General features: G+C 42.4%; 2 protein-coding genes and 1 pseudogene across 3 annotated transcripts; all 3 read right to left on the bottom strand.

Moving 5' to 3' along the window:
* Window positions 1-296: 296 nt before the first annotated feature.
* On the bottom strand, window positions 297-7,138 carry plk1 (polo-like kinase 1 (Drosophila)). 2 transcript variants are annotated; one of them, XM_058640412.1, is made up of 11 exons: window positions 6,462-7,138; window positions 5,797-5,965; window positions 5,170-5,314; window positions 4,984-5,077; window positions 3,957-4,182; window positions 3,552-3,591; window positions 3,278-3,375; window positions 3,052-3,129; window positions 2,204-2,358; window positions 1,864-2,046; window positions 297-1,143 (listed from the first exon to the last, which is right to left on the bottom strand). In XM_058640412.1, exons 1-11 carry the CDS (start codon window positions 6,822-6,824, stop codon window positions 949-951), a joined length of 1,746 nt encoding a protein of 581 aa, XP_058496395.1. In that variant the 5' UTR covers window positions 6,825-7,138; the 3' UTR covers window positions 297-948. The 2 variants fall into 2 exon arrangements, with proteins under 2 accessions (XP_058496395.1, XP_058496393.1); XM_058640410.1 differs by having other exon boundaries at window positions 3,552-3,594; window positions 6,462-7,136.
* Window positions 7,139-9,363: 2,225 nt separating this feature from the next.
* LOC131467414 (GTP-binding protein Rhes-like) lies at window positions 9,364-10,597 on the bottom strand. The gene has a single exon (XM_058641312.1). It carries the CDS (start codon window positions 10,165-10,167, stop codon window positions 9,529-9,531), a length of 639 nt encoding a protein of 212 aa, XP_058497295.1. The 5' UTR covers window positions 10,168-10,597; the 3' UTR covers window positions 9,364-9,528.
* A 4,423-nt stretch (window positions 10,598-15,020) lies between these two features.
* On the bottom strand, window positions 15,021-20,763 carry LOC131467655 (fascin-like; annotated as a pseudogene).
* Between the last annotated feature and the right edge of the window lie 3,421 nt (window positions 20,764-24,184).

Here is a 24,184-nt window from a genome sequence, read left to right as displayed (position 1 = left end):
CATATGACTATTTCTAGCAAAGACTACATTTTGGATGTTAAAATATCACAGTAATTGCTCTTAGTGTTCACTAGGAGGCGCCAACAGACTGACTTACCCTTCAGACTTAGCAGGGAAACATTCCTGTACAAGAAACCAATTAGGGAGAGACAAAATATTAAAAATGATAAAAATATGTTGCAAGTGGAAAACAAATTAATAAAAATGAGTTAAAAGAATACATTTGAATTTTAATAGGTATTGTTTTGGCATTTTAAAAAACATGTTCAAAAGGAAATAAAATCAGGGAGACACTATTTTGGTCTTACTCAAAAGAATCTTTATTTAAATTTGGGAAAGAACATTTTTTAAACCATCTTTACAACATGTATGCATATCCAGCAGTATGTACAGGTTTGTACAACTTGTTGAAAGAGACCTCTAAAAATAGACAAAAACAAGAGTAAAACTACACAGGGAGAATGTACATGATGAAGACATGACAGGGTCCATTTCTCTTCATAAAACACAGATAAAAAAAATAAAAAAAAGACAGACAGACAGACCAGAGAAGCTTTCTCTATCCACAAATCATGAGCTGTGCTGCGAGTGATCCCGAGCGATCCTGCCATCTTAGATTACATCAGCAGGACCACATTTGTCAAGAGTAAGCTTCACCAGGAAAGTTAAGATGACAAGAGTGAGTGAGTGAGTTTCTATCAAGAGCAGAAGAGAAGGCCAACCACTGGCTGACAGACTGAAAGTCAACAGGTATTTACAACACAGGAGGATAAATGTCTTGGGACAGGTCAAAGCCTCAAACATGAATAAAAAACCCTTTACATTGCAGCCATTAATAAAACACAGGAGTCAGCCCTGTTCGCCAAGAGGCAGGAGGAGGTGGCCAGTGATTTAAGACAAAGACGTGATTGAGAGTTTGGGGGGGGGGGGGGGGGGCAAACGCGTGTTCTACTGTGCGGCGGCGGTGGGTTTGCTGTCCAGCAGTTTCTCCACCATCAGCTTGGCGTAGCGAATGCGACTCGCCAGCTCCTTACTGCAGCCGAACTCCTCCAGCAGAGACAGCTTGTAGGTGCGGAACTCTCTTTTCTCGTCGATGTAGGTCACCGCGCCCATCAGCGGACACAGGATCAGCTTGGTGTGGTCCTGGCAGGGGAGGGTCAGTGAAAACGTTGTGCATTAGATGTCAATGTGTGCCCATTTTCTTGTGTTTGTGGGGATGTCTGTGACAGACATTCCTTGCATCTATTATCCACACAAGTCTAAGTCAGCACGGTACACATCTGGTGCCCTCACCTGCCAACTTTGAAGCCTGTCAACCAACCTTTAATCACAGATATGTGATTAAAACCTGCCTCACACCAGAGGATAACAGGCCAGATTTTAATCCCAATCTGACAACTGTGGCAATTTCAGGCTGATTTGAACAGATTATGCCATAGTGTGAGAGATTAACAGCCGCAATTTTAACGTCATTGGACACATCAGTCTTCCCAATTTCAAATCTTAACTATTAAACATGTTTGACATTTATGACTGGAAAGTGATTGTGACGTGAGCAGAACCTCGTAAGCGAGTTCAACGGGAAATGAATGTGTACTTTCGTTTACAACTGTAACTTGTCCCCGGGCAAATTGTTTCTGTCTTCTCAGCGAAGAAACTTAAAACTATTTAAAAAGAAATCTAGAAAAAAAAAAAAAGATTTATCAGAGGTATAAGAAGGAAGATTTTTTTGCAAATCTTTTGTAAAAAGGATGTAAAATAGGGTTAAAGCTGGAAAAAAAGAAGTAAATTCTGAGTTGTGGAAAGGGGGTGGGAATAAATAAGTTCATACTTTGAACATGTAAACTGTGGTGCATGTCTCACCTGGAAAAAGTTGATCTGCACGGTGCCGTTTGTGAGATGCAGGACGATGGCGCTCTTTGTCCTGAACCACAGTGAGAGGTAGGGCAGCCTTGCCAGCTCATCTCCCTCCCGCCGAGCGATGTTGGCCCCGGCCTTCAACAGGTGCTCGCTCATGTAGTTGCGGAAATATTTCAGCAACGTTATCTACAAGAACGAGAACATGACAATCAGGGCCTTAGTCGTGACATGGTGAACATGCCAGACTGTAGCATTGGTGGCATTACACTTAATTACACTAAAATTAAAACACAGCATAAAAAAGAAAAAATTATCTTTAGAGACATAAGAGTCAACCGCTGACCTTCTTGTTGAGCGCAGTGGGGAAGGAGCGCACGCTCAGGTAGGACTCGGCCGCTGTCTTGTCGATGTACTGCAGACTGTCTCCGTCGGTGTACATGATCAAACGTGTGTAGTCATTGAACAGCACGCCCACGCTGTTGTCACAGAGCTGATAGCCTGAAACACACAAGTGACGAGTGAGTACGTCCCGCACAACGTTAGCGGTTATAACCCGAGTTGATAAGCCCCTCCTACTTCTGCATGGAGGTCATGAATCCAGAAATAAATGAGGCTGGAAAAAAAACAACCTGAAGTAGGGGAAACCATTGGAGGACAGATAATTAAAATCTAACCAAATAGTTGCATTTTTTTTTTCAAATTAATTTCTATAGTAGCACATGATCACTGGAGCCTTCCAGTTTCCTTGGTTAACTCAATTAGGAAGTAAAAATACACTAAATAGCCGCCAGGGGGCGACTGCCAGTTGAAAAATGTAGTGGAAGTCCAAGGGAAACCTATCCTACTTCTCAAACGATTAATAAAGTAAACTTCTCCTTTTCCTAGGGAGCTATAGCATCAATTGGACGACCACTTGATCTACTTGGGCACTTTGCCCCAAATGGAGCATTAGCAGCCAGCGACACTTCCCTATCAGACCTGCTCTGTACACAGTTAACACTAAAATCTGTGACTGCTGTTGGTGTAAAACTTCACTCGAATAATCCAGAACATACAAGCCTGATGCGATCAACTTGCATAAAACAAAATGTTGTCTTTTAACTCGTTCATGATCACTTCGGTTTTTCTACACTAAAGAACCAATTCTGTTTTCCAAGTTATCGTTTACAGAATGTTGATGTGAACTCTTACCTAATCCATACTTGTCAGAGTAGTCGACCCATTTGCTGATCCAGAAGATGGGGATACATGCGGGGTCTTCTGCCTCTTCTGTAAACACACCAATAGTACAAAAGCTTTGTATGCAGCAATGACGTGGGTGAAAAAGATCAGGCAAACCACTAAAATGTGCACCAAGAAAACAAAAACAAAAAAAGAACATATCGTTGTAAGTGAGAAGTGTGTGCCGTGCACTCACCTTGTCGCACGAGTGGCCTTTCAGAAGGTTTAGCAGCAATGATAGTGTTGAGCTGCTGCAGCATGTCTTTCAGGTGGCATTCTGCAGGCTCAGGCTCCCTGTACACACATAACAAATACATCATTATCTACATGAGAAAATCTGTCAAAGCATATTGACTTTTTATCCACATGGAACTGGCATTCTTTTAAACAATGCCATGTGTACAGAAAAAAAAGAAAAATTGTTTAGGGGGAGTTCTGTCCAAGTGTCAAAGTGGACAAACATTTCTAACCTTTGCACAGCTTCATCCTTAGCGTCCACCTTCTCTGTCCCTGCTGGAAAGAGAACAAATGTCATTAACATCCAGAGGCCTAAAACTTAAAAAAACAGTTGTAATTTCCTCCAACAGGAACCCCAACGTGGATTTCCAAGACGGCTCCTTTTACGGTCATATTGCAATATTTTCACATAAACATTACGCATACATTTTTACGCATGGAAATGTTGCTTCACAATTTGTGTGTCCAAAATCCCGTGTAGAGCATTATTGTCAGCTAGTATCGCTAGAAATACCTAGCCTGAGATGCATTTGCATCCATGGTTTTTCGCGACTTTAAGAAACGAGGTCAAGTCGGACGTATCGCACTTCCATCCTTCATTGTAAATGGAACAACGCCATGAACAGTTGGGACATTACCTTTGTTGTTAATAGCGGTCAGGGGGCGTCTCTGGCTGAGCTCCATCGCTGTAGACGGGGCGATGGAAAATCGTGGGGGAACAGTGAGGCAAGTGGTGGGCAGGCGCAAGGGAATGTAGCCCGATGTGAAGAACTCGTCGGCCTGCACCTCAGCGACAGTTGGCCTCTGGGAAGGATCGGCGTGCAGCATCCGCTTGATGAGAGTAGACGCAACTGGGTTGATGTGCTGCAGGGTTAGAATTGGAAATTGAGGTTTTACATATGGTCACCTGCCATTTTATTAGATACACGGTACACCTTATAAAGTGGAACCAGTCATTGGTCTTCTGCTGCAGCAGCACATCTGTTTAAATGTGTTGTGAAAACCTTGGTTGTAATGAGTGCTAATTTAAGTGACTGTCATTGTGAACCAGTCTGGCCAAGACATTTTCACCCAGAGAACTGCTGCTCACTGGATATTTTGTCTTTTTCAGACCACTCTCTGTAAAAACTAATGACAGTTGTGTGTGAAAATCACAGTAGATCTGCAGTTTCTTAAACAGTCTGGCACCAGCAACCATGACACATTCAAAGTCATCTAAAATCACCTTTCTTCCCCATGCTGATGCTCTATTTGAATTTCACCAGGTTGTCTTGACTGAAGCTAGGTATTGATAGTGGAGCTGAATTAATTGACTGGAGAAAATGAAACCAATGACAAAATAAATAAATTACACAATAATTGGTCATCTTATCCGTCTTAATCCAAGTTCACTGTACCAGTGCGTGAAGTATGCGAGAAAAGAGGAGGATGATGAGGGAAAATTATCTTACTGGGAATAAATCTGTCTCCTGTGAAAAGTCTGTAGCTGACTTTGCTCGATCTATTTACACCACAGTATTTTAACACTGGTGATGATAGTGTTACTTTGAGAGCTCAATATTTTCTTCACTGGTAAGGGTATTTTTTGGAGGATTTAATAAAATTTGTATGCATTACGTCTTGATGGAATAATAGACTTTTAGTTGTACTTTCAGTCCAGCTTACCCATGGGATTGTGTAATTGTTTTTCTTGATGCGGTTGTAGGTCTCCTTCAGACAGGACGTCTCAAATGGAGGCTTCCCCACCAGCAAAGTGTACCTGAGAGAGTGCAAACACAAGCATGAAGTGACTTCGCAGACTCCTGTGGGAACAGTGCGTCGTCAAAGTGTGCTTGTATTTGCACAACTTACAATATACATCCCAGTGACCAGACATCCACTTCATAGCTGTGGCCTTTCTTACAAAGCACTTCTGGTGCAATGTAGTTGGGCGTTCCACACAGGGTCTTCTTCCTCTCGCCATCAAACTCGATCTTAGCGGCCAGGCCAAAGTCACCTGGAGAAGACAGACAAATGAGACTTTACGAAGCAGAAGATTAAAAACATCTTGTTTCGGGACTCAACAGGGCCGCAACAATTATACTGATAATTAAACTAAAATGTAATCGGGATTTTAACTAGATTTCTAAGATATGTAATTATTGACTTGGATGCACAATCAATGAAGTAACTGACGGATTATCCAAGAACAAAAATAAGATTAAACTGAAGCCATTCACATTTATGTTGACAACATTTCCTCTGATTAAAATCCTTTTTGTTTGTCAAGTGCACTAAAGACATTCCTCACGACTCATCCAGGACACTCGACAGGTGTCTTAGTGTGTAGGCTGGGGTGTGTCCTACCGATTATTGCAAAACTCAGGAATGTTTGCGAGTGTCCGTGTCATTGTTACTGATCTTCACCATCACCACCGTAACAATTTCTAGAGAGCGGGTACAGAGTTACATTTGTGGTAATCATTCAGTGGAAATTACCAATCTTGGCCTCCATGTCATCATTGAGGAAGATGTTGCCCAGTTTCAAGTCTCTGTGGATCACCCTGTTGCTGTGCAGGTACTGGACACCCTTCAGCACCTGTGTCATGTAGTAGCGAGCCTCTGGCTCCGTCACAGCCTTACGACGCTTGTGCAGCTCCAACAGGGACTGAAATGATAAAAGGAGATATTTGGATTAGCTGACTTAAGATAAGGAAATGTGCCTTTGACACACCTACCAACACCACATATTTGAAAGTATACATGTGTCAAATAAAGTGGAGCAGTGTTGGAGGTGTTTAAGGAAACACCATTCTGCAACTTTCACTTGCTTCAAGTGTGAAAAGATCATGAGAGAGACATTAGTATGACTTTAAAAAAACAAAATGGTGGCGAGGGCTGGACTATGAAAGCAGATGTTCTGTGACAGGGGCAGCACAAATATTAAGAGATTATTCATGATTTTTATCAGTGTGTGCGGCTTTAATCTACTGTAATGCACATACTTTACATAAATGTATCACCATGCTCACCATTTGCTTTCTGTTTCCTACAATTTAAGCTTCTTCCAGTGGGACAGAGGACAAAGCTGTGCTAACCGTTGGTTGTGTGGAATGTGTTCAGTGGGACAAAAAGCACACACACTTTGTTCCATCAACACTCACCCTTCTCCTGCAGATTTCCAGGACAACAAAAACGAAGTCGTCGTCTTCGAAGAAGCCGTGGAAGCCGACGACGTTCGAGTGGTTGAGGCTTTTGTGGATGGCAATTTCCGATGTCATCTTCTCCCTCTGGTGCTGCTTCAGGATCAGCGACTTTGGCACGATTTTTCCGGCGAAAACCTGCTTCGTCTCCATGTCTGTGATTTCATAGCACTTGGCGAAACCACCTTTTCCGAGGAATCGTCCCCTCGCGTATTTCCTCATGGTGCGTGTGTCCACCAGAATATCGGGGATTTCTTTGAGAGGAGCTGATTTTGGGTCGACATATGCCGACGGATTCGCCGGCTTCGGGTTTGCAGCACTCATTTTGGACTAACGTTTTCTTCGGCGTTTTTTAAATGATTGATTAAAACTGTTCAGCGGTCCAAGTGTCGATTCCTGCTCAACCGATGTTAGGTTTAGTCCTGGAAGCTAGCTTTCTCCCAAACAAGTACAAAACTAACCTTAACCCCTTTAAAAGCGAACGTTACTCAAACATTTGATTCAACAACAATCATTTAACACTTTAAATAATCTAAACCCTTAAAAAAAAGACCTGATGTTGAGCTGAATTGAATCGCCAAACGCGTCCCACGATTGCTGTAGCGTCAGCCCCGTCCTGCCTTTTGACAACAGTCTCCGCTACAAGTTTAAAATGCTGCCTCGGTCGTTATGGCGCTCTCTGATTGGTCCACCCGATTTGAATTCCAGGGCGGTGCAGCAAAGCATCGTGGGAAGACTAGTGCAAAAATAGCCAATCACAAGCCGAGAAATACAAATTCCGCGATGTGATTGGTTGAACGTCTGTCGCTTGTTGCTTTGTCGCTTCCTGAAATACGGTGCTGTCGGGAAATGTAGTTCTAGTGGGATTTAATCGCTCGTTGAGCTCAAACAGAAATACAAGTGTTTTGGATTCTGTGGACATGTAATGTGTCAGACGTGAAATGTTTTTAAATTATGTGACGAAGTAAGTCACATATTTTAAAGCTAGCTTTGACTGAAACAACCACAAGAGAAAGTCAAAATGACTGAACATGTGTGAGCAACTCAATGGGATTCAAATGCCAATGTATTGACAATGTATTGTTTCCAATGTATTGTTTTTCTATGATAGCAGATGCAATATGAGAGGGATCATTACAAAGGGATTATGTTTATATATGGGATTATGTTTATATATGGGCCACTAGAACAATATTGCTCTGTATGTATTTGACCCTCAACCCTCAAGTTTGTCTTACATGTGTACATAGGTTTTTTTTTTTTTTTTTTTTTTTAATAATGCATTGCCAAGTTGAGGTCAGCTATCATGAATCATTTCTGTATTTTTTGTTGAATGAAAAGATACATTTTCTATCATAAATACATTTTTATTGTGAACAATATATCGTTCCACATCAATACAAAGACTTCTGTTTTGAAATTGTATCAAATATTGTTATTGTGTTAACATGAAGGAATATCCTGATATAATTTTAAGATTATGTCACCCACCCCTATTGAAGAAATGTTTCATAAATTCTGAAATCACTTTTAACTTACTATCTTTAAATTGGACTCATGAGGGACTAAATATCCTGAGTGGTTTTGATTTTCTTTAGGCCTGTGCAGGTTTGGAATAACAGAGTGTGCATATTTTTAGACTGATTGTACAGTTCTCTGTTGGAGGCAGTGGATCACAGAAGTTAAGATGATATATAGGAAACGTTTTTTTTTTGTTCCCCACTGTTTCACGAGCCCTGCACTGTGATAGACTGTTATATTGTGACTGATATATGTATTTCTGTCGTTGATGTGAAATTCCATGTAGAGCAATGAGTGAGTATAACATCAAGTGAGAGGAAGCAAATGACGACGTGATGCCTGTGAAAGATCTCTGTCTCACCAAAGAATAATGACCGACTTTGACGAAGATCTCACGGACAATCACTTGTCCAGACACAGAGCGTGTTGCAAGTCAACAAAAGTGGACGCCAAGGGTAAAGCAGCTCTTACAAGTTTCCCTCCTATGCATCTTAAGCTGTCAGCAGCATTCTGTCCTTGAATTTGAGGGAATTGGTCCTGGAAAGTCCTTGCATTTAATGCCAACCAAGGTGTGGACTAACAGGCTGAGTGGCTGAGTTCCATTTTAATGGACTTAATATGATCACTTACACCTGTGCTTTTACTGCAAAAAAAGTTTTGTTACAGAACGAAAGCACAGGTGTATTATAATATTCATGAGGGTTCCATTTAGCTGCCTCAGTTTCATGTGGTTCACTGTTCCTGACTGCTTGAACCTATATAAATAATATATAATATAATATATTTCCTCCTGCACCATGTAAAAACAAATGCTGTGGGAAATTAATTTTCCCATTACAGCTAAATGTGGCAACTATTGAATAAAACCTTTATATACTTCATATGTATCTGGAGCGGGCTTCTCCTCATGTTGGACCACCATATTTTTAATCGACAAACTAAAAACTTTTGTTTTGTGAATGTTTCACTTTAACTTATAATTCACACATTCTCTAATTGGACAGAATGAACTTTTACAATGAGCCGGCACAAGGCATGAAATAAGCCACTGCTTGTAGCCCCCCAGTGTGGAAAGAACTTATTAAAGAAATCTAGATTACTTAAGTTATCTAAATAATGTTGAGCTTAAGTTATTTGGTTTTATTTTAGAGTTGCACATTTATTGCACATTTGCTCATCTGTTCACACATTTTAAAAACCAAAGTCATGAAACTGGTTATGATAGGCCACTTTTGTGATTTTACTGTCTTCTACAGTTAATAATAATAATACATCCAGTTTAGGGCCCCATAAAGGCTTGGGCCGGCCCTGAAATTGATCATTGAGAACATTAAAACGTGAATCAGCAGAAAAAGTCACAAAAGTTATTTTATTGATATTCATGTAAAAATGAAAATAAACACATAGTAAAGTGCATCACATGTGGGCTTACATATAAAGTGACAGTGAAGTTTCATCCACCACCATCCTCCTCCTCATCATCAGCTTCATCACCAAACTGATGAAGCTATGACAGGATGCAGCTCTTGTTCTTCTTCAGTAGTGGCCTCCTCTTCACTGCGGCTCTGGGCACCGTGTCTCTGCGCCTGCACACGGTGGGACTCAGCCGCTGCGGCAGCTCCACCTGTTGCAGCAGCGCACGGAAAACTCCCACCGCGTTACCACCTGTGCGCGCGGACGCTTCCACGAAGTTGACGTCCCACTCTCTCTCCACTGTGGCCATGGTGTCACTTGCCAATAGGACGCGACCCTCGGCTTCGGTGAGATCCGACTTGCTGCCCACCACGGTGATGGGCGCGCTCTTGCCGCACCTCAGTTCCAGGATCTCGTCGCGCAGACGCCGCACCTCCGCGAAGGAGCCCGGCTCGTCCACCGCGTACACCAGAGCGAAAGCGTCGCTGTGTCGGATGCAGAGCTCCCGCATGGCCGGGAAGGAGTAGCTGCCGCTCGTGTCCAAAATCTCCAGACGCGTCTTCCCTGATCCACCTGCGGCGTCGAACTCCAGCACGTGAAGCTCCTCCACTGTGCGCGTGTACTTGGGATCAAAGCGGTCGTGGAGGAAGCGGCGGATGAGCGCACTCTTCCCGACACCCGCCGCTCCCAGGAAGACCAACCGCACCGTGTTGGCACATCCGGACAGAGGCATGCTGGTGTGATCTGTGCGCACCGGAGAAACTGAAGGCGGCAAAGCGGCGCCTGATGCTGATGCTGCTGCTGCGTTTGAAACCCATGCGTATTTATAGGCTGACCTTCCACGCTCTCAACCAATGACATCCTTATGCCTCTCCTTCACTGGACCAGTGCCGGAACAAGCATCGGCCGGCCCCATGATTTCTTGGGGGGGTGACCATAGGTGTGAATGTGAGAGTGAGTGGATGGTTGCTTGTCTCTATGGGGTCCTGTGATGGACTGGCAAACTTTCCAGGTTGTACCCCACCTATCAAATCTCATCATTTAACAGAGGAGACTGGTGTGTTTAGTGACAGCACTGCTGAAAGTGGCAATTGCCAGAAGATGAGTAGGTGAGTGAGTAATGACTTTGGTTTTTGACAGTCCAAAATCAAACCATATAACTTAAGCTCAACATTATTTAGAAATCTAAATATATCTTAAAAAAAATTTTAATATGTTAAAATGCTTGTTTTCTATTAGTGTGGAGCAGCCGCTCACTTTGCTTATGCCTTGGGCCGACTCTGCACTGGGCTAAACATGATTGAGGTCAGGTTGAGAGCAAACACCTCTGCAGCAAACAAATATGAATTGTGAGTGAGTCTACGTGAGTGAGTGAGTCACACCTAAGTCATAGTCATCAGCCAATGGGCTTCTTAGAAACCTGCAAATCATAAGCAAACATCATATTCTTTGTAGGTGTGATTCCATATTATACTTAAGACCACCATGTTTGCCAGCAATTATCTGACTATTTATTCTTTTGTATAAAACCAACTATTGATAGGTGTAATTAATTTGATTAATTAGTAATTGGTGTCGTGCAGGTGTCGTGGCTCTCTCAGTGAACGACCCTGTGATTGGTCAAAGCCTCCTGAGAGGCTGCAGATTTATTTATGAGGTGCAGAAAAAAAATCACTTGATTTACATAACACCAAAAAAAAAACCCTGACACTATTCCATCCTACTGTACCTTTAAGATTTAGTGACATTATTGATCCCTGTGTGTTTGAAGATTCATCATCCTCCGGCTCCATTCCTGCCATTATCTGTTACCATGGCAACACAGCAGGAGCAGGTTCCTGCCTGTGTTTGTATCATAACGTTTTGTATCATTTCGCATAAGTTTTTTTCTTCTAAAGAAGAGACAGGTTGAGTTTTTGCTGCAGAAGGACAGACAGAGAAAGTCTTCCCTCACCGTCCTCTGTGTAAAATCTCAGGAGGACACAGTTCATGCACTCTCTTCCTCCTCCCACACGCACACACAAAAGCCTGTGCTGGAAAAGTGTTGTTTTATCAGAACAGAATGGTTGTTCCGTTTGCATAATGGTGATAACCATTATATCTTGACTCCCAGCAGAGGTTTAGGGGACAAAGAGTCTTATTTGCACACACACCATTCAGTGATGGTGAATTTGACCTCTGAATTTAACTAAGATTATTTGATTAACTGATTGTTAATCGATTACTAAATTAATCGTCAACTATTTTGATAAGCAATTGTTTCGGTTTGAGTGTTTTTGCAATAATAAAAACAAGCTCTTGGATCTTTTCAGCTTCTTAAATGTGAATATGTTCGGGTTTCTTTGCTCCATATGACAAAGAAATCATTAAAACTGAATCATTTTGGTTTGTGGACAAAGCAAAACAAGACATTTGAAAACATCATTTCCAGGTTTTGTGAACACTGATCAAACAAGTATTCGATTGATTGAGAAAATAATGGACCGATTAATTTAGTTAGTTGCAGCACTAAATTTAACCCATAAGTCGTGAACACACACAAACTTCACCCGGGGAGGAATGGTGGTCAGCCCTTGACCTGTCCCGGGATTTGAACCGGCGACACTACAGCTACAAGCCCAATTCCCTTCCACTGGGCTTTGTCTCCGAAAATAATACTCTATAAGTGAATATTATACTTTAAAATGATGATTATATTCTTTGGAAAAGAAAGGCTTAATACGTGCAGATATTAAAAGTATTGGAGCAATTACGATTATGGCGTGCGTTGAAAAGTTACAGGATCATCAAAGTTTGTACATGTCATTCACTGGATCGACACATTCAACTCATCTTTTAATGACCCTGCATGGTTGCCTGTTTGAAATCTTATAAATTTAATTATATTGAATAAGTTTTGGCCCGGACACTGTAAATTGACCATAGGTGTGAGTGTGAGAGTGAATGGCTGTTTGTCTCTATGTGTGTCCCTGTGATGGACTGGTGACCTGTCCAGGGTGAACCCCGCCCATCGCCCTATGTCAGCTGAGATTGGCACAGCAGCCTCTGTGACCCTCATGTGGAGGATAAAGCGGTAGAAGATGGATGGATGCATAGTTTTGGCCCTGTGATGAACTGGTGACCTGTCCAGGGAGTAACCCGCCGCCTTTCACCCTGTGTCACCTGGGATTGGCTCCAGTGACCCGCGACTCTCATGAGGAGGATAAAGGGGCAGACAATGGAGGGATGAATTTGTTTTCAGATGATTTCTCATTGATTTCTCATGTTTCTGGAAAATATTCATTTCCAAAAAGAGTGGATCCTGTTTCATTAATAAAATTGTTCAGGTGAAGGACCCCTGAACTGATAGAGGGATGGAGCAGGGACCCCCTACTATATATATTTATAAATTGTATAAAATGTGTTTTATATTGGGAAATAATACACAACTCCTTATATGGACATCCTTGGGGTGTGTGTTTATAGGTCACATATTCAGGCTTTAAAAAAAATGAATTTTTTCATCTTCTTATGTGTTGTTGAGTCAAAGTTATGATTCATTTTATATCACATTTTTTAATCACTTTTTTTTAGTAGTGATATAAAGTGGCGATAATTGTGTCACAAAATAGACAGTTTCTATTTTATTTTTGTTCATCAAAACAAGACACGTGAACTTAGAAGAGGGATGTATTTCTAAATTTCACAAATTCAATCCAATTAAGAAAACAAAGTTTTTCTCAGGTGTGTTTACATAGTTGGTGGAAATGATTATGTTTTTATCAGATTGTCTAGGTTGTGCTGAAAAAAAGGATATACGTATGTATACAGTGACATATGTCACTTTATTGCATATTCTTATAGCCTCTGTATATACTGTGTGTTTGTGTATTAAGTGGTCAGCAATTGGTGGCCCGTGGGCCAAAACTGGCCCGCCAGCATCAGTATCTGGCCCTGGCACATGATTGAACAAATCTGATCTTAAATGATTTACTTATCTAATCAATTTTTTTTATTATAAGTTTTATATCAAATTCAGGGCTCTTATTTTGAAAAAATAGAATTGACAGTTAACCTAAACTAAATGTTTGGTTTGAAATATAAAAATAAAAACACTGCTGTTGTCATGGAGACAGCTAGGTTTGGGGAGCAAGTATATGTTAGGTTCAAAGAATAACTGTAATTCTTAAAATTGAAATGATGCACAATAAATATTAACAGTACGAGTACGGAGCGCACACACATTTGTCTTTGTAACAAGCTGGCAATTGTTAGTTTAAGGTTTTTTTTGTTTCTGACTGAAGACAATTAACGGCACTTTTACCTGATTATGGATATTTTGGCCCAATAAGCCCAAATGCTTACAAAAACATTTAATTGCTGATCCCTGCTGTATGTTTTAACATAGTGATGAAAAAAAGAAACCTAAATGTTCTGTGTTCTAAGGGTTAAACTGGATTTATTGCCATGTATAAACATACCTTGTTATTATGCATTCAATACTAAGCTATTCAAATAATACACAGGTTCATATATTCATGTTTTTATATAGAATAGGCCCTCAGCCAATCAAAGTTAACCTGACAGAGCCAACATGTAACATGCAGCGTGATGCAGCCTTGGAGGGACGGGTCTACGGGAGTGAAATGGTTATGGTAAAACAGCTAGAGTGAGTTCCTGAAAGTGTCTTCTGCTTCCATTTATCCATTCCCTACAATCTGTTGAATTTAACGTGTGTTTAAAGACATTTAAATTTGTGCCATCAACCCGAGTGAAACACCACTTAGGTAAGAAAATGGATCCATTAAAAAGACACGGTCCACTGTCAAGAGGTGAAACTTTATTGGAGGTTTTACTCAGTTCACTTCAAATGTAAGAACATGAAAAAAGGATGGAGTGAAAGGCTCAATGGAAGGCACAAAAAATCCACAATAAAGTCCAGAGAGACGACTGACTCTGTCCTTGTGTGGACACACCAGCAGCAGCAGCGACACTCAAACTAACCCAAACTAAGACAAACACTTCATCATAACATGATAACATGACATGTGCTTTCAACAGACACTATTGTGCAGATTCTTGGCTCAAAATCATGTGGAATTATGGTGTTGGTTACTTGTATTGTAATATATATATATATATGTATGTCATGTGCATTTGTGTGTGCAGTTACCGCTCTTTCATTTTTTATTTTCTTTGTTTACTGAAATTCTAACTACAGGAGGGCTCCTTCAGAATCTCCTTTCACTCAGACTCATCTGAAGAACTAGAAAGCTGATGTAGGGGAAAACATGTTGTAAGCCACATCTCATTTCTGTCTTTACAGCGTCATGACACGCCGATGATTTCATGTTTTTCATGTTTTTCATGTGACACAGAAAGCCTTATTTACAGCAGAAACATGTCAGTCGGTTACATCCCTCTATCTGATGTGTGTTGTGCTTCATAGTTTGAAAGAGAATGGGAGATTAAAAGCGGTGTCCAGCAGGACAGTTAACAGTGGGAAAGATAGATATTGTGAATCGTGAGTTATAGCATTCTGCCCCAGCAGTTACAGAGAGGCACGGCTAATACACTGGCATTTATCAGGTACACCTTGTGTAACAATTAATGTACAACCACACAATGATTTATTTACCAAACATGTCAGAACAGCAAGTATTCAATCCAAATCTCCAGTAAAAAACCCAGTAATAAGAGATGATTAAGAAGAAGAAAAACCCCTCTGTGCTTTTGTCCCACAAATTCCAGTTTATCAGCTTCAGTTTCAGCCACACGTCCATTCAGACAAAGTCACAACTACACACACACACACACGCACAGACCTTTGCACACACATGCAAAAGAAAGCTACCTACAGTTTCTATCAATGGTTGTGAAGCGTTGCGTCTGATAGTGGAAGTCCAGCTGTGCTTTCTCAGTACTCCCAGAGAGTGGCGCTGTCCAGGGAGTCTGCACTTGCCTTTAGCCCACCAGCATGGTCTCCTTTCAGGTACTTCCCCCCCAGCACACGGATGGCCATCTTGTTGACGTCACAGAACTCAAACAGGAACTGGACGGGTGTGGGGCTGCTGCACGCCACCGCCGTGTCGTCTCCAACACACCAGTATTTCCCCTGGGAGTCTGGACGAACAGCAAACACATCGCTCACACACAGCACCTACAGCATTTATACTGTTTGTTTATGTGCGTAGAATCTCTGTGTTGTTAGCTTCATTTGCATTTGTCATTTGTCGTACACTGGGATGCTAAAACACCTTTTATGCACACTGCAATCACGTGAACTCTTTGACTGGGCGTAAAACACGCAGTTGTGTACGTAAACATGACGGCCCACCTTTAAGGGAGTACGCTCCGTTGTGGAACTCGAGCTGGAAAACATCATAGGATGCTCGGTTAGAGTCCAAGGTCGCCAATCCCGCTTTACGAGCCCCGATGAATCCGTGCTCGCCGCGAAGGACGATGAGTGGACGGTTGATCAGCTTCATCAGGAACAGTTCGGTCGCACCTGAAGATTAGAGCTGTGTTAAACTGGGACGTAATATAAATATCCTGACTTATCATCATCGTCGACACTGACCTGCGCTGTCCACAGCAGCAGCCAGCTGCCCGTTCTTCTTGGCGGTCACGTACTTGCCGTTAGCCGCGCGCAAGCCCACACGACCATCACGCCACTCCAGTTCAAAGTAGCTGTTGGCTGATCTGTGACACACACACACACACACAGAGTAACAATCTCAGTGAACTTTGTGTGGAATGTGTGTGATGCACTGTACAGCGTATGTGTGTGTGTGCGTTTACTTAGTGGACGCAGTGCACTGCAGTCCTCCAGTTGATGTCAGCGTCCAGTATTTTCCCGCAGCCGTTCTGAAGGCACACTTCCTGTCCTCGCGGCTCATCTCCAGCTGGAAAACTTCCTGGTCCCCTTCCTCGTCCTGATTGGCTGACAGGTCCATACCTAGAAAAGTAGGACAATCAGTTGCCAGCCTTCATTTGTCTCTGGAGTCCAAAACTCTGTGTTCTTCATGAAGTTCCTCTAATAGACCTGTGAAAGGGTGGGACACCTTGTTCTATAATGGCAACTAGAAGGTGGAGGTGGGTCAAGATGATTGATTTGGTGATATATCGTTGTCCTTCCACAGGCAATATGATAATCCTTGATACGCAAGGGCTAATACTGATATTTTAATTAACAAATTAAATTAAAATTTCACTCGCCGGGCTAAAGAAGAGGGAGTTTACAGTGGGATAATGGTAGAGGAAGCTACGTTAAGAGATGCGCCATCCATGTTCAATACATAGACTTTATGCATTATTATACTTTATTATGTTGTGAATAAATAGAGAAATCCTGCACTTTTATGAACAGTTCAGGCGACCCCTCGGTTACATTGGTGGAAGAACAGCAGAAGTCCGCCAAACCAAACAACTTTACGTCATATCAGAGAGATGAGAGAACATCTGTTACAATTATGTACTGTTATGTGTTTGTCCTGGTCTGGTCAGAGGAGGAAACAACATGGTGATGGTTGAAGGATAAGCAAGAAGGAAGCTTCTATGCAAAATATGAGAGATGCATTGATTAGTAAAGGGGGTAGAACAGAATGCTGCATTGCCTGCACTGCATTCTGGGCCGATAAGGATACAGTGAATAAATTCTGCTTCTTCTATGAGTTTTTATGATGAATTTTTAATGCTGTGCATGCGAGACTCAAGACTCATGCTTGGCAAGTCCTAGTGGGGTGTGTTCAAAATGTGGAGCATTCAAAATAAATTCCACACAGCGTTTCAAAGTCACACACTTAAAATGATTAATTTTTATGTCAAACAAAATTGTTAATGAAATACATAAATTAATTCAGCTTTAACGTAACTTTGAAATGAAGATTTAAGCAGGAAAAGAAAAGTTGATGTGCACTGTGGTGCTTTATAAATGACTGACACCCAAACCTACTTTCACCATCATCCTCAGGCTGAGTCAAATGCACAGAGGGTCTTTAGGAGAAAAAACTAATTTGTAAAGGTTCAGTGCTCTCTACATACCATCAGTCTAACATTAGGATAATGACATCAACAGAAGCCTGTGTTAAAAGTCAGTGCCTTATACTGTCTTCATTCAAATAAAGTTTCTTTTGTCTTTTGTTGTTTCTGCACATGTTCAACCATGTTCTTGTCTCTCTGTGGTTGTGAGGACATGCACAGTGATAATGCATTGTCCAGCCTGTTAACTCAGCGCCTAACCTTTCCCCCTTAACCCTAAAACCAGGTCTTAATTGTCAGCTCTTTGAAGATGTGAGGCTCGGCCATTACAATGATGGTACTGCACCAAAACTGGTCCTTGTAGCTATAGAGAAACATGCTCACACACACACAGTTTCTAGGCCAATGTATGCTGGCTGCATTAAAAGGCTACTGTTAATGATATAATCAGTCCTATGTGCATGACAGCACAGACCGAGAGTGAGTGGTGACAAGACAAAGAGGATCCACATTCAGCAGGACTGTCTGAGTCACACCTCCCTCACACGTAGCCTCTTTTCTCTGCTCCTGTCTCATCTCTGTCCTCCATTTCCATTTCCGTCGATTCTAAGTCTATTCTGAGATAAAGAGTGATGAACAACTGCAGACCGAAGCTGACCCCGAACCAGCAGCCACAAAGCAGGGATAGAATTACTGCAGAAAAATGTGGAGCCGAGGCAGAGACTGGCCAAAAAACAGGGAGGGAACAAGGGGGGGGAGAGGGGAGAAAGTGAGCGCATGATAATGAAAAACACATGGTGTGAGGAGTTTGTGCAGCGTTCGGAGAGGACACTCATAGACGTAATGCATTCCCTAACCCCTTACCTCAACATTAACCTAAACCCAATTCTAAAACCAAGTCTTAACTCCCAAAAAGTCAATTTAGGAGGGTATGGAATGTGAGGACCAGCCAAAATGTCCTCACTCCCGGTGGTTTATACGGTTTTTGGTATAAAGATACTCATACAAGAACACACACACACACTCACAGGCTTGTGTAGCTATTCTTGTTAGGACCAAACACTGACTTCCAGGTCAAGTCAGTGTTCAATGCAGCATTCTGTTCTATGAATCAATTAATCTCTCATATTTTGCATAGTAATATGAGAGTGTGTGCTTCCTTCTTGCTTATCCTTCAACCATCACCATGTTGTTTCCTCCTCTGACCAGACCAGGACAAACACATAACAGTACAGAAACAGTACACAATTGTAACAGATGTTCTCTCATCTCTCTGAAATGACGTAAAGTTGTTTGGTTGGCGGACTTCCGCTGTTCTTCCACCCTAACCTTAACCATAACCAGGTTAATGCCTAAGATAACCTAAGCAAACCAAACCATAATCCACATCATAAGCCACTTTCTTCAATTCTAACTCAATTCTGATTTACTAGAGATCAGGTTTGACGGTTCACGTCTGTCATCTGATTGTCATATGAACACTACTCTCCTTACATGTGCACACACTCCTCCACTGTGGTTTGGCTCTGCCACTCACCCTAACCCAGATGTGTACAGACCAAACGCCACATGGATTCTGATGTGACTCGATTCACTCATCCGACCTAAGACCATATACTGAGAGACGTGACACACGTCTGATTTCAGGCCTGAGTCACATCAACTGAATCAATGACTTTTATGTTTACATTTAGAATATTTAATGCCAGTCTTTAGGAAAAAGAAATCTTAATTGTTGTACCCTTGTTCAAACAGAATGTTTGGATTACCGTTCTGTTCTGTTTTTTAATAAGACAAAACCACACACCACAAAGCCTGGCCCAAAAAGAAGCAAAAGAGTTTGATGTAGACAAACTTGAGTGGAATCAGAGGAGTTCATTTTAGGGCTGCAACTAACAAATATGTGCATGTTGATTATTTTCTTGTTTAGTCGATGTCATTGATTTTCTTTGTACTTAAGTACAGTAACAAAGTATTATGGTATTACCTTACTGTAACCTTAACCATCACAACTAAATGCCTAAACCTTACCCTAATTCTAAAACCTAATCTTCAAAAAGCCAGTTGGTCCACTGTCCATACAAGGTCAACATGTCCATTTGTTTGACAATTGGTCCATACAGCTTATTTAAGGCATGTACACACACACACACACACACACATACTCATGCAACAGCTGCTGGTGGTGTGTGCCCAGTTATGCAGTGACTTAATCAGTGTGGTGAAATGTGATTTCCCCTCTTTAACACCCCCCTCTCCACACACACACCCTTTCTCTCACCACACACACACATACATTCTCTCTCTCTCTCTCACCTTGTCTCGTGGAGACGTTCCTCTCGTTGCCCGCAGTCATCACCACCTGCGCGTGGCTGCGCTCCAGGCCAAACAGTTCATCCTTCCCAACACGGCCGCTCTTGCCGCTCTTCATGGTGCCGGTGGGGCCCCCGGGTGCCAGGTATCGCGCGTTGCAGTCGCGGAACGCCACTTTCCCGGAGCGGAACTCCAGCATTTAGCCGGTGTCCTTGTCCGTCTTGGTGGCCAGGCCGCCGTCGTTGCGCAGGAAGCGGTTATCGCAGGTCTCAAGGTGGTAGCGTTGGTCGCGGTAGACCAGTGTCACCAGAGAATCCACACCCCATGGGACATCCCGGTCTATAGACACCTCCTGCCGCTCCCCCTGCGCGCTCAGGTGGGCGAAGCGTTTGCGCGCAAAGCTGTACAGGTTGACCTGCGGGTGTACAGCCAGGTGCACGCTCCATCTTTCCGCCGGCGAGGCCGTTTGCGCAAAGCACGTGATCCGGTCTTCAGTGCCGCTGAGGAAGCGGCCGTGAGGCTCGGACTGCAGCGACCACCGCCCGTCCTCGTGCGCGGTGATAACGAAGCGGCAGTCGCGGCCGCGCGTCTCGCTGTCCGCGGTGACGTTGCCGTCTTTGTCCGTGGCGAGGTAGCGGCCCAGGTGGGAGAGCAGGAACACGACGCTGCCGTCCGCCCCGGTCTGCTCCAGCGTCCAGGTCTGCTTCTTCTTCAGGCTGCTGGCCGAGGCGTTGATTTTGAAGCCGAAGGTCTCCGCCGTCAGATACTTGCCGCCGCTATTGATGAGCCCCAGCGGAATCCGCAGCAGGTCCCCGTCGGCGCCGTTTGCTGACATGACTGTCGTGCGTCAAGAAGAGGAGAGAAAACAAGATGCTGGGTTTCAGGAGGACAGAGAGAAGAACAGAGAGAGTGGGTGTGGGGGTGTCCGTGGGAGGGACAGAGAGAGGAGAGGGCTGTGCTGACTGATGATGGATGTCCACACACACACGCGCTGATGATCCCCACACTGTGTGTGTCTGTGTGTGTGGAGCTGTAGGAGTTGCAGGAGTGGGACTTTTTTTCTTTTTCCTCTAACGTCAGAACACGCCCCACAGACAGAGGCAGATTATCTGGCTTGGGACAAACCATCCCAACCACTGTCTTCAACCACACATTACACCGACACCACTAATAACAATATGTCATCAATAAAAAACAATGTTCTCCCTCTACTTTAGGTCCCCTTAATTACACATGGATAGAGCCATTCACCCTCTCACAGACCACTGTTTATCCTCAGGTCCTCTCTCTTTCTCTGTGTGTGTTCTTGTGTATTTGTTGTCTCTATAAAGAATAAACACTGACGTTGTCAGGACCAGTCATGCAAATCTGTTCCTAATGAGGCAGAAGGGAAACTTTTGGAGTTCTTGTTGTTTATATGCTATTATTTTAATGGTCCGGCCCACTTCATATTCCGCTGTACAGCATGTGGCCGCTGAACTAAAATGAGTTTGACACCCCTGGTTTAGACTGTCCAAATGAATGGAATTGAAATAAAAGTCAGCACAGTGTCATAAGAAGGAATAAAGAAAGCCGTTTTGTTCGCATGTGTGATTTTCTGGCTACAGGCTACAAAATATAAATGATCATGATGAGTGAAGAACCTTGAAGGCGCATCGATGTGTGGAGCCAGAGGCAGGCTGTTCAAATGTACCATGAGTTTGGAACTAATTGCAAAGTTTGTGATTATGACCGTTAAGGTTTTAGCAAAGGGACATCTTAATGCGGGACAATAACCTTGTATGATGTTTGGATTAAGGCCCTTTTCCGTTTCAGTATGTTGATATCACACATTAGTAAGTCTGGCCTATAAAAAAAAAGACAACAATAGTTTGATGTAGAATAACTTGACTGCAATCCTGTTAACGACAACTACAAGTTAGTTGAGGTTTTTTAAATTGGATCGTATGAGACACTGGTGCTTCTTGTGCTGAGGACCAGCTTGAGACACAAATGTCCTTATTAGTAGAGCACAAGGCTCAACTAATAAGCTGAAATCTGAAGAATATCTTTACCATTTTATCTCACCGTTAGAAGAGTTTAATCTCCTCACTCTCGCGCACCAATGTCCACGGAGAAAATCAGCATTTTTACCTCATGAAGACACAAAATCTACTGGTCTACTGCTGACTTGTCTGGTCAGGTTAGGTCACTTTGGTAAATCTGGACAAAAGATTTCAAACACCAAAGTCACAAAATAATACATTTAAAATTTGTGTGTGTGCCGTGAAATCATTGATTCTCTCCATGGACTTTGGTGCAAAGAGTTCACTGTTTACAAAGCGACATAAAGGGTGTCTTACAGAGTGTGGCACAGTCAGTGCTATCTCTGTCAGTACATCATGCAAACCCCTTAAAAAAACACTTAATTATACCTCTTAGTGCTTGCTGCCTCAGGCAGTGAGCCTCTTGTCTGTCCCCTCTGCTTCTGGTGACCTCTTGTCATGTGTCTTGGGTAAAAGGTCATGTCTGTTATAATGTTGTGGACCTGACCTCTTTAGCTTCTCTCCGTGTCACACACACACTGGTATATGAGCGTACAACACATGCGGCGCACTGACAAACTGAAAGTGCTCTATTGTAGAGCAGCAGTTCACAAATGGAGGTCAGTGTCAATCCCATTATGCTCAGGGGGGAATCAGTAAAACGTTTCTAGATTCCTCCAACAATTGTGTCATTGTACGTACTGTACATGCTGCAAAGAATAGGCCTATAATGTTTGAATGATAAATAAATTGTCATTTTGTAATCACAGATACAGCTGTTCACATTTTAACTGATCAATTTATCTTCAAATTATTCTCAGGGAATATAATCTACTTCTTTCGGCTTCTCCCTTGGGGGTCGTCACAGCAGATCATCTGCCCCCAACTTGTCCTCTCCCTTGTGTCCTCTTCTGTTACGCCAACTGTCCTCATGTCCTCCTTCACAATAACTATGAACCTTCTCTGTCTTCCTCTTTCCTTCCTGCCTGGCAGCTTCATCTTCAACAACCTTTGTCCACTATAATCCCTGCCCCTCCTTTTGTATGAGACCCAACCATATGAACCTCACCTCTCTTACTTTACCTCCAAACTGTTTAACCTGGAGCTCTCCCTTGAATATGCTCATTCCTCAACCTGTCCATCCCTACAAGAAATCTGAGCATCTTTAGTTCCTCCACCTCCAGCTCCTCCACTTTTAGACAATACATCATAAAATAAGTGTGTCAGGACCTCTGGCTTAGAGCTGTCGGCAGCAGTGGGTGCGATGACAAACCAAATGTGTTTTGGAATATTGAAGTGGAAATCAGAAATCAGATGTCCAGAGTGTGGATTTCTGTTTACAGCTCCACTTGTTTCCTGCATGACCTCGTCCTCTTCCTCACTGTTCCACCCGTTTCCGGTCAGCTCTGTCTGCCTCTTCCGTCCTCCTCCCCTGGGCTCTGTCATGACTCCTGTCTGCACATCCACCTTTATTTATACTGGAGCGACTGTTCACAGGCGTGTGTGCTTATCTTTTCCTCACGCCTACTACAATAACAAGAGCAGGGCAATAAAAAGCGAATTTACTGGATACAGTTCAGCCACGACATGGTTTTGTTTTGTCTAACAAGTATTTTTTAAGTTCAATATCTGTGCAATAACAAATCTCCACTCCCTTATTTTAAATTAATGACTTTGCACTACAAATTCCATTGTCTTGTACAATGACAATAAAGGCTTTCTATTCTTTTCTATTATTATTATTGTCCTTTAGTGTCCAGCCTCCACATCCTCCATAAATGGAGATTTCTCACTGTGGTCAACATGTCTTTGTAAACCTGAAATAAGACATGAGATAAGGAAACACTGTCTCTCTCCGTTTTCAGTTAGTGGAAAAGCGTTAAAGTTCATAGTTCACAGCTGCTAAATTTGCATAAACGTTATCTGGCATAAACACGGTCCTTGTTAGGACCAGTCATCCTCATGGAGACCAAAACATGGGCCTAGTGAGGTAGAACATAATCTCTGAGGAACTAGTCCTAAAATTTTAATTGTGGTTAGGTTAGCATTAACTTATGCATTAACTGGTTATGGTTAATGCTAGGCTGCTCAAATGATTTGGAAGTCAATGCAGTGTCCTAAGAAGAATCGTTGTGTGAACCTGTGTGAGTCTAGTACTCACTCAAGGACAATTGTGATCATTAATAATCAGCATTTTTTTAAATAAAGTAAATACGTATTCACCAAAAATGAGTCAGTATTGCTTCTGCTGTATTAAGTCCATGTTCTGTATACTTTTGTGCAATAAGAGGAAAAAAAGGTCATATACAAGCATATAAAGTGCATCTACGTGTATACATACTTGCATGCACATATGTATGTATACATATACACATACATATGCATATTGCTAAGGAAATGGAGAAAGAAGGGGAAAAAATATATGTTAAAATACAATTAAATAAAACAAATAAA

The sequence above is a fragment of the Solea solea genome, chromosome 10, assembly GCF_958295425.1.
Source record: "Solea solea chromosome 10, fSolSol10.1, whole genome shotgun sequence".
In the NCBI taxonomy this organism is placed as follows: domain Eukaryota; kingdom Metazoa; phylum Chordata; class Actinopteri; order Pleuronectiformes; family Soleidae; genus Solea; species Solea solea.
This window is presented reverse-complemented; position numbering and strand designations above follow the sequence as displayed.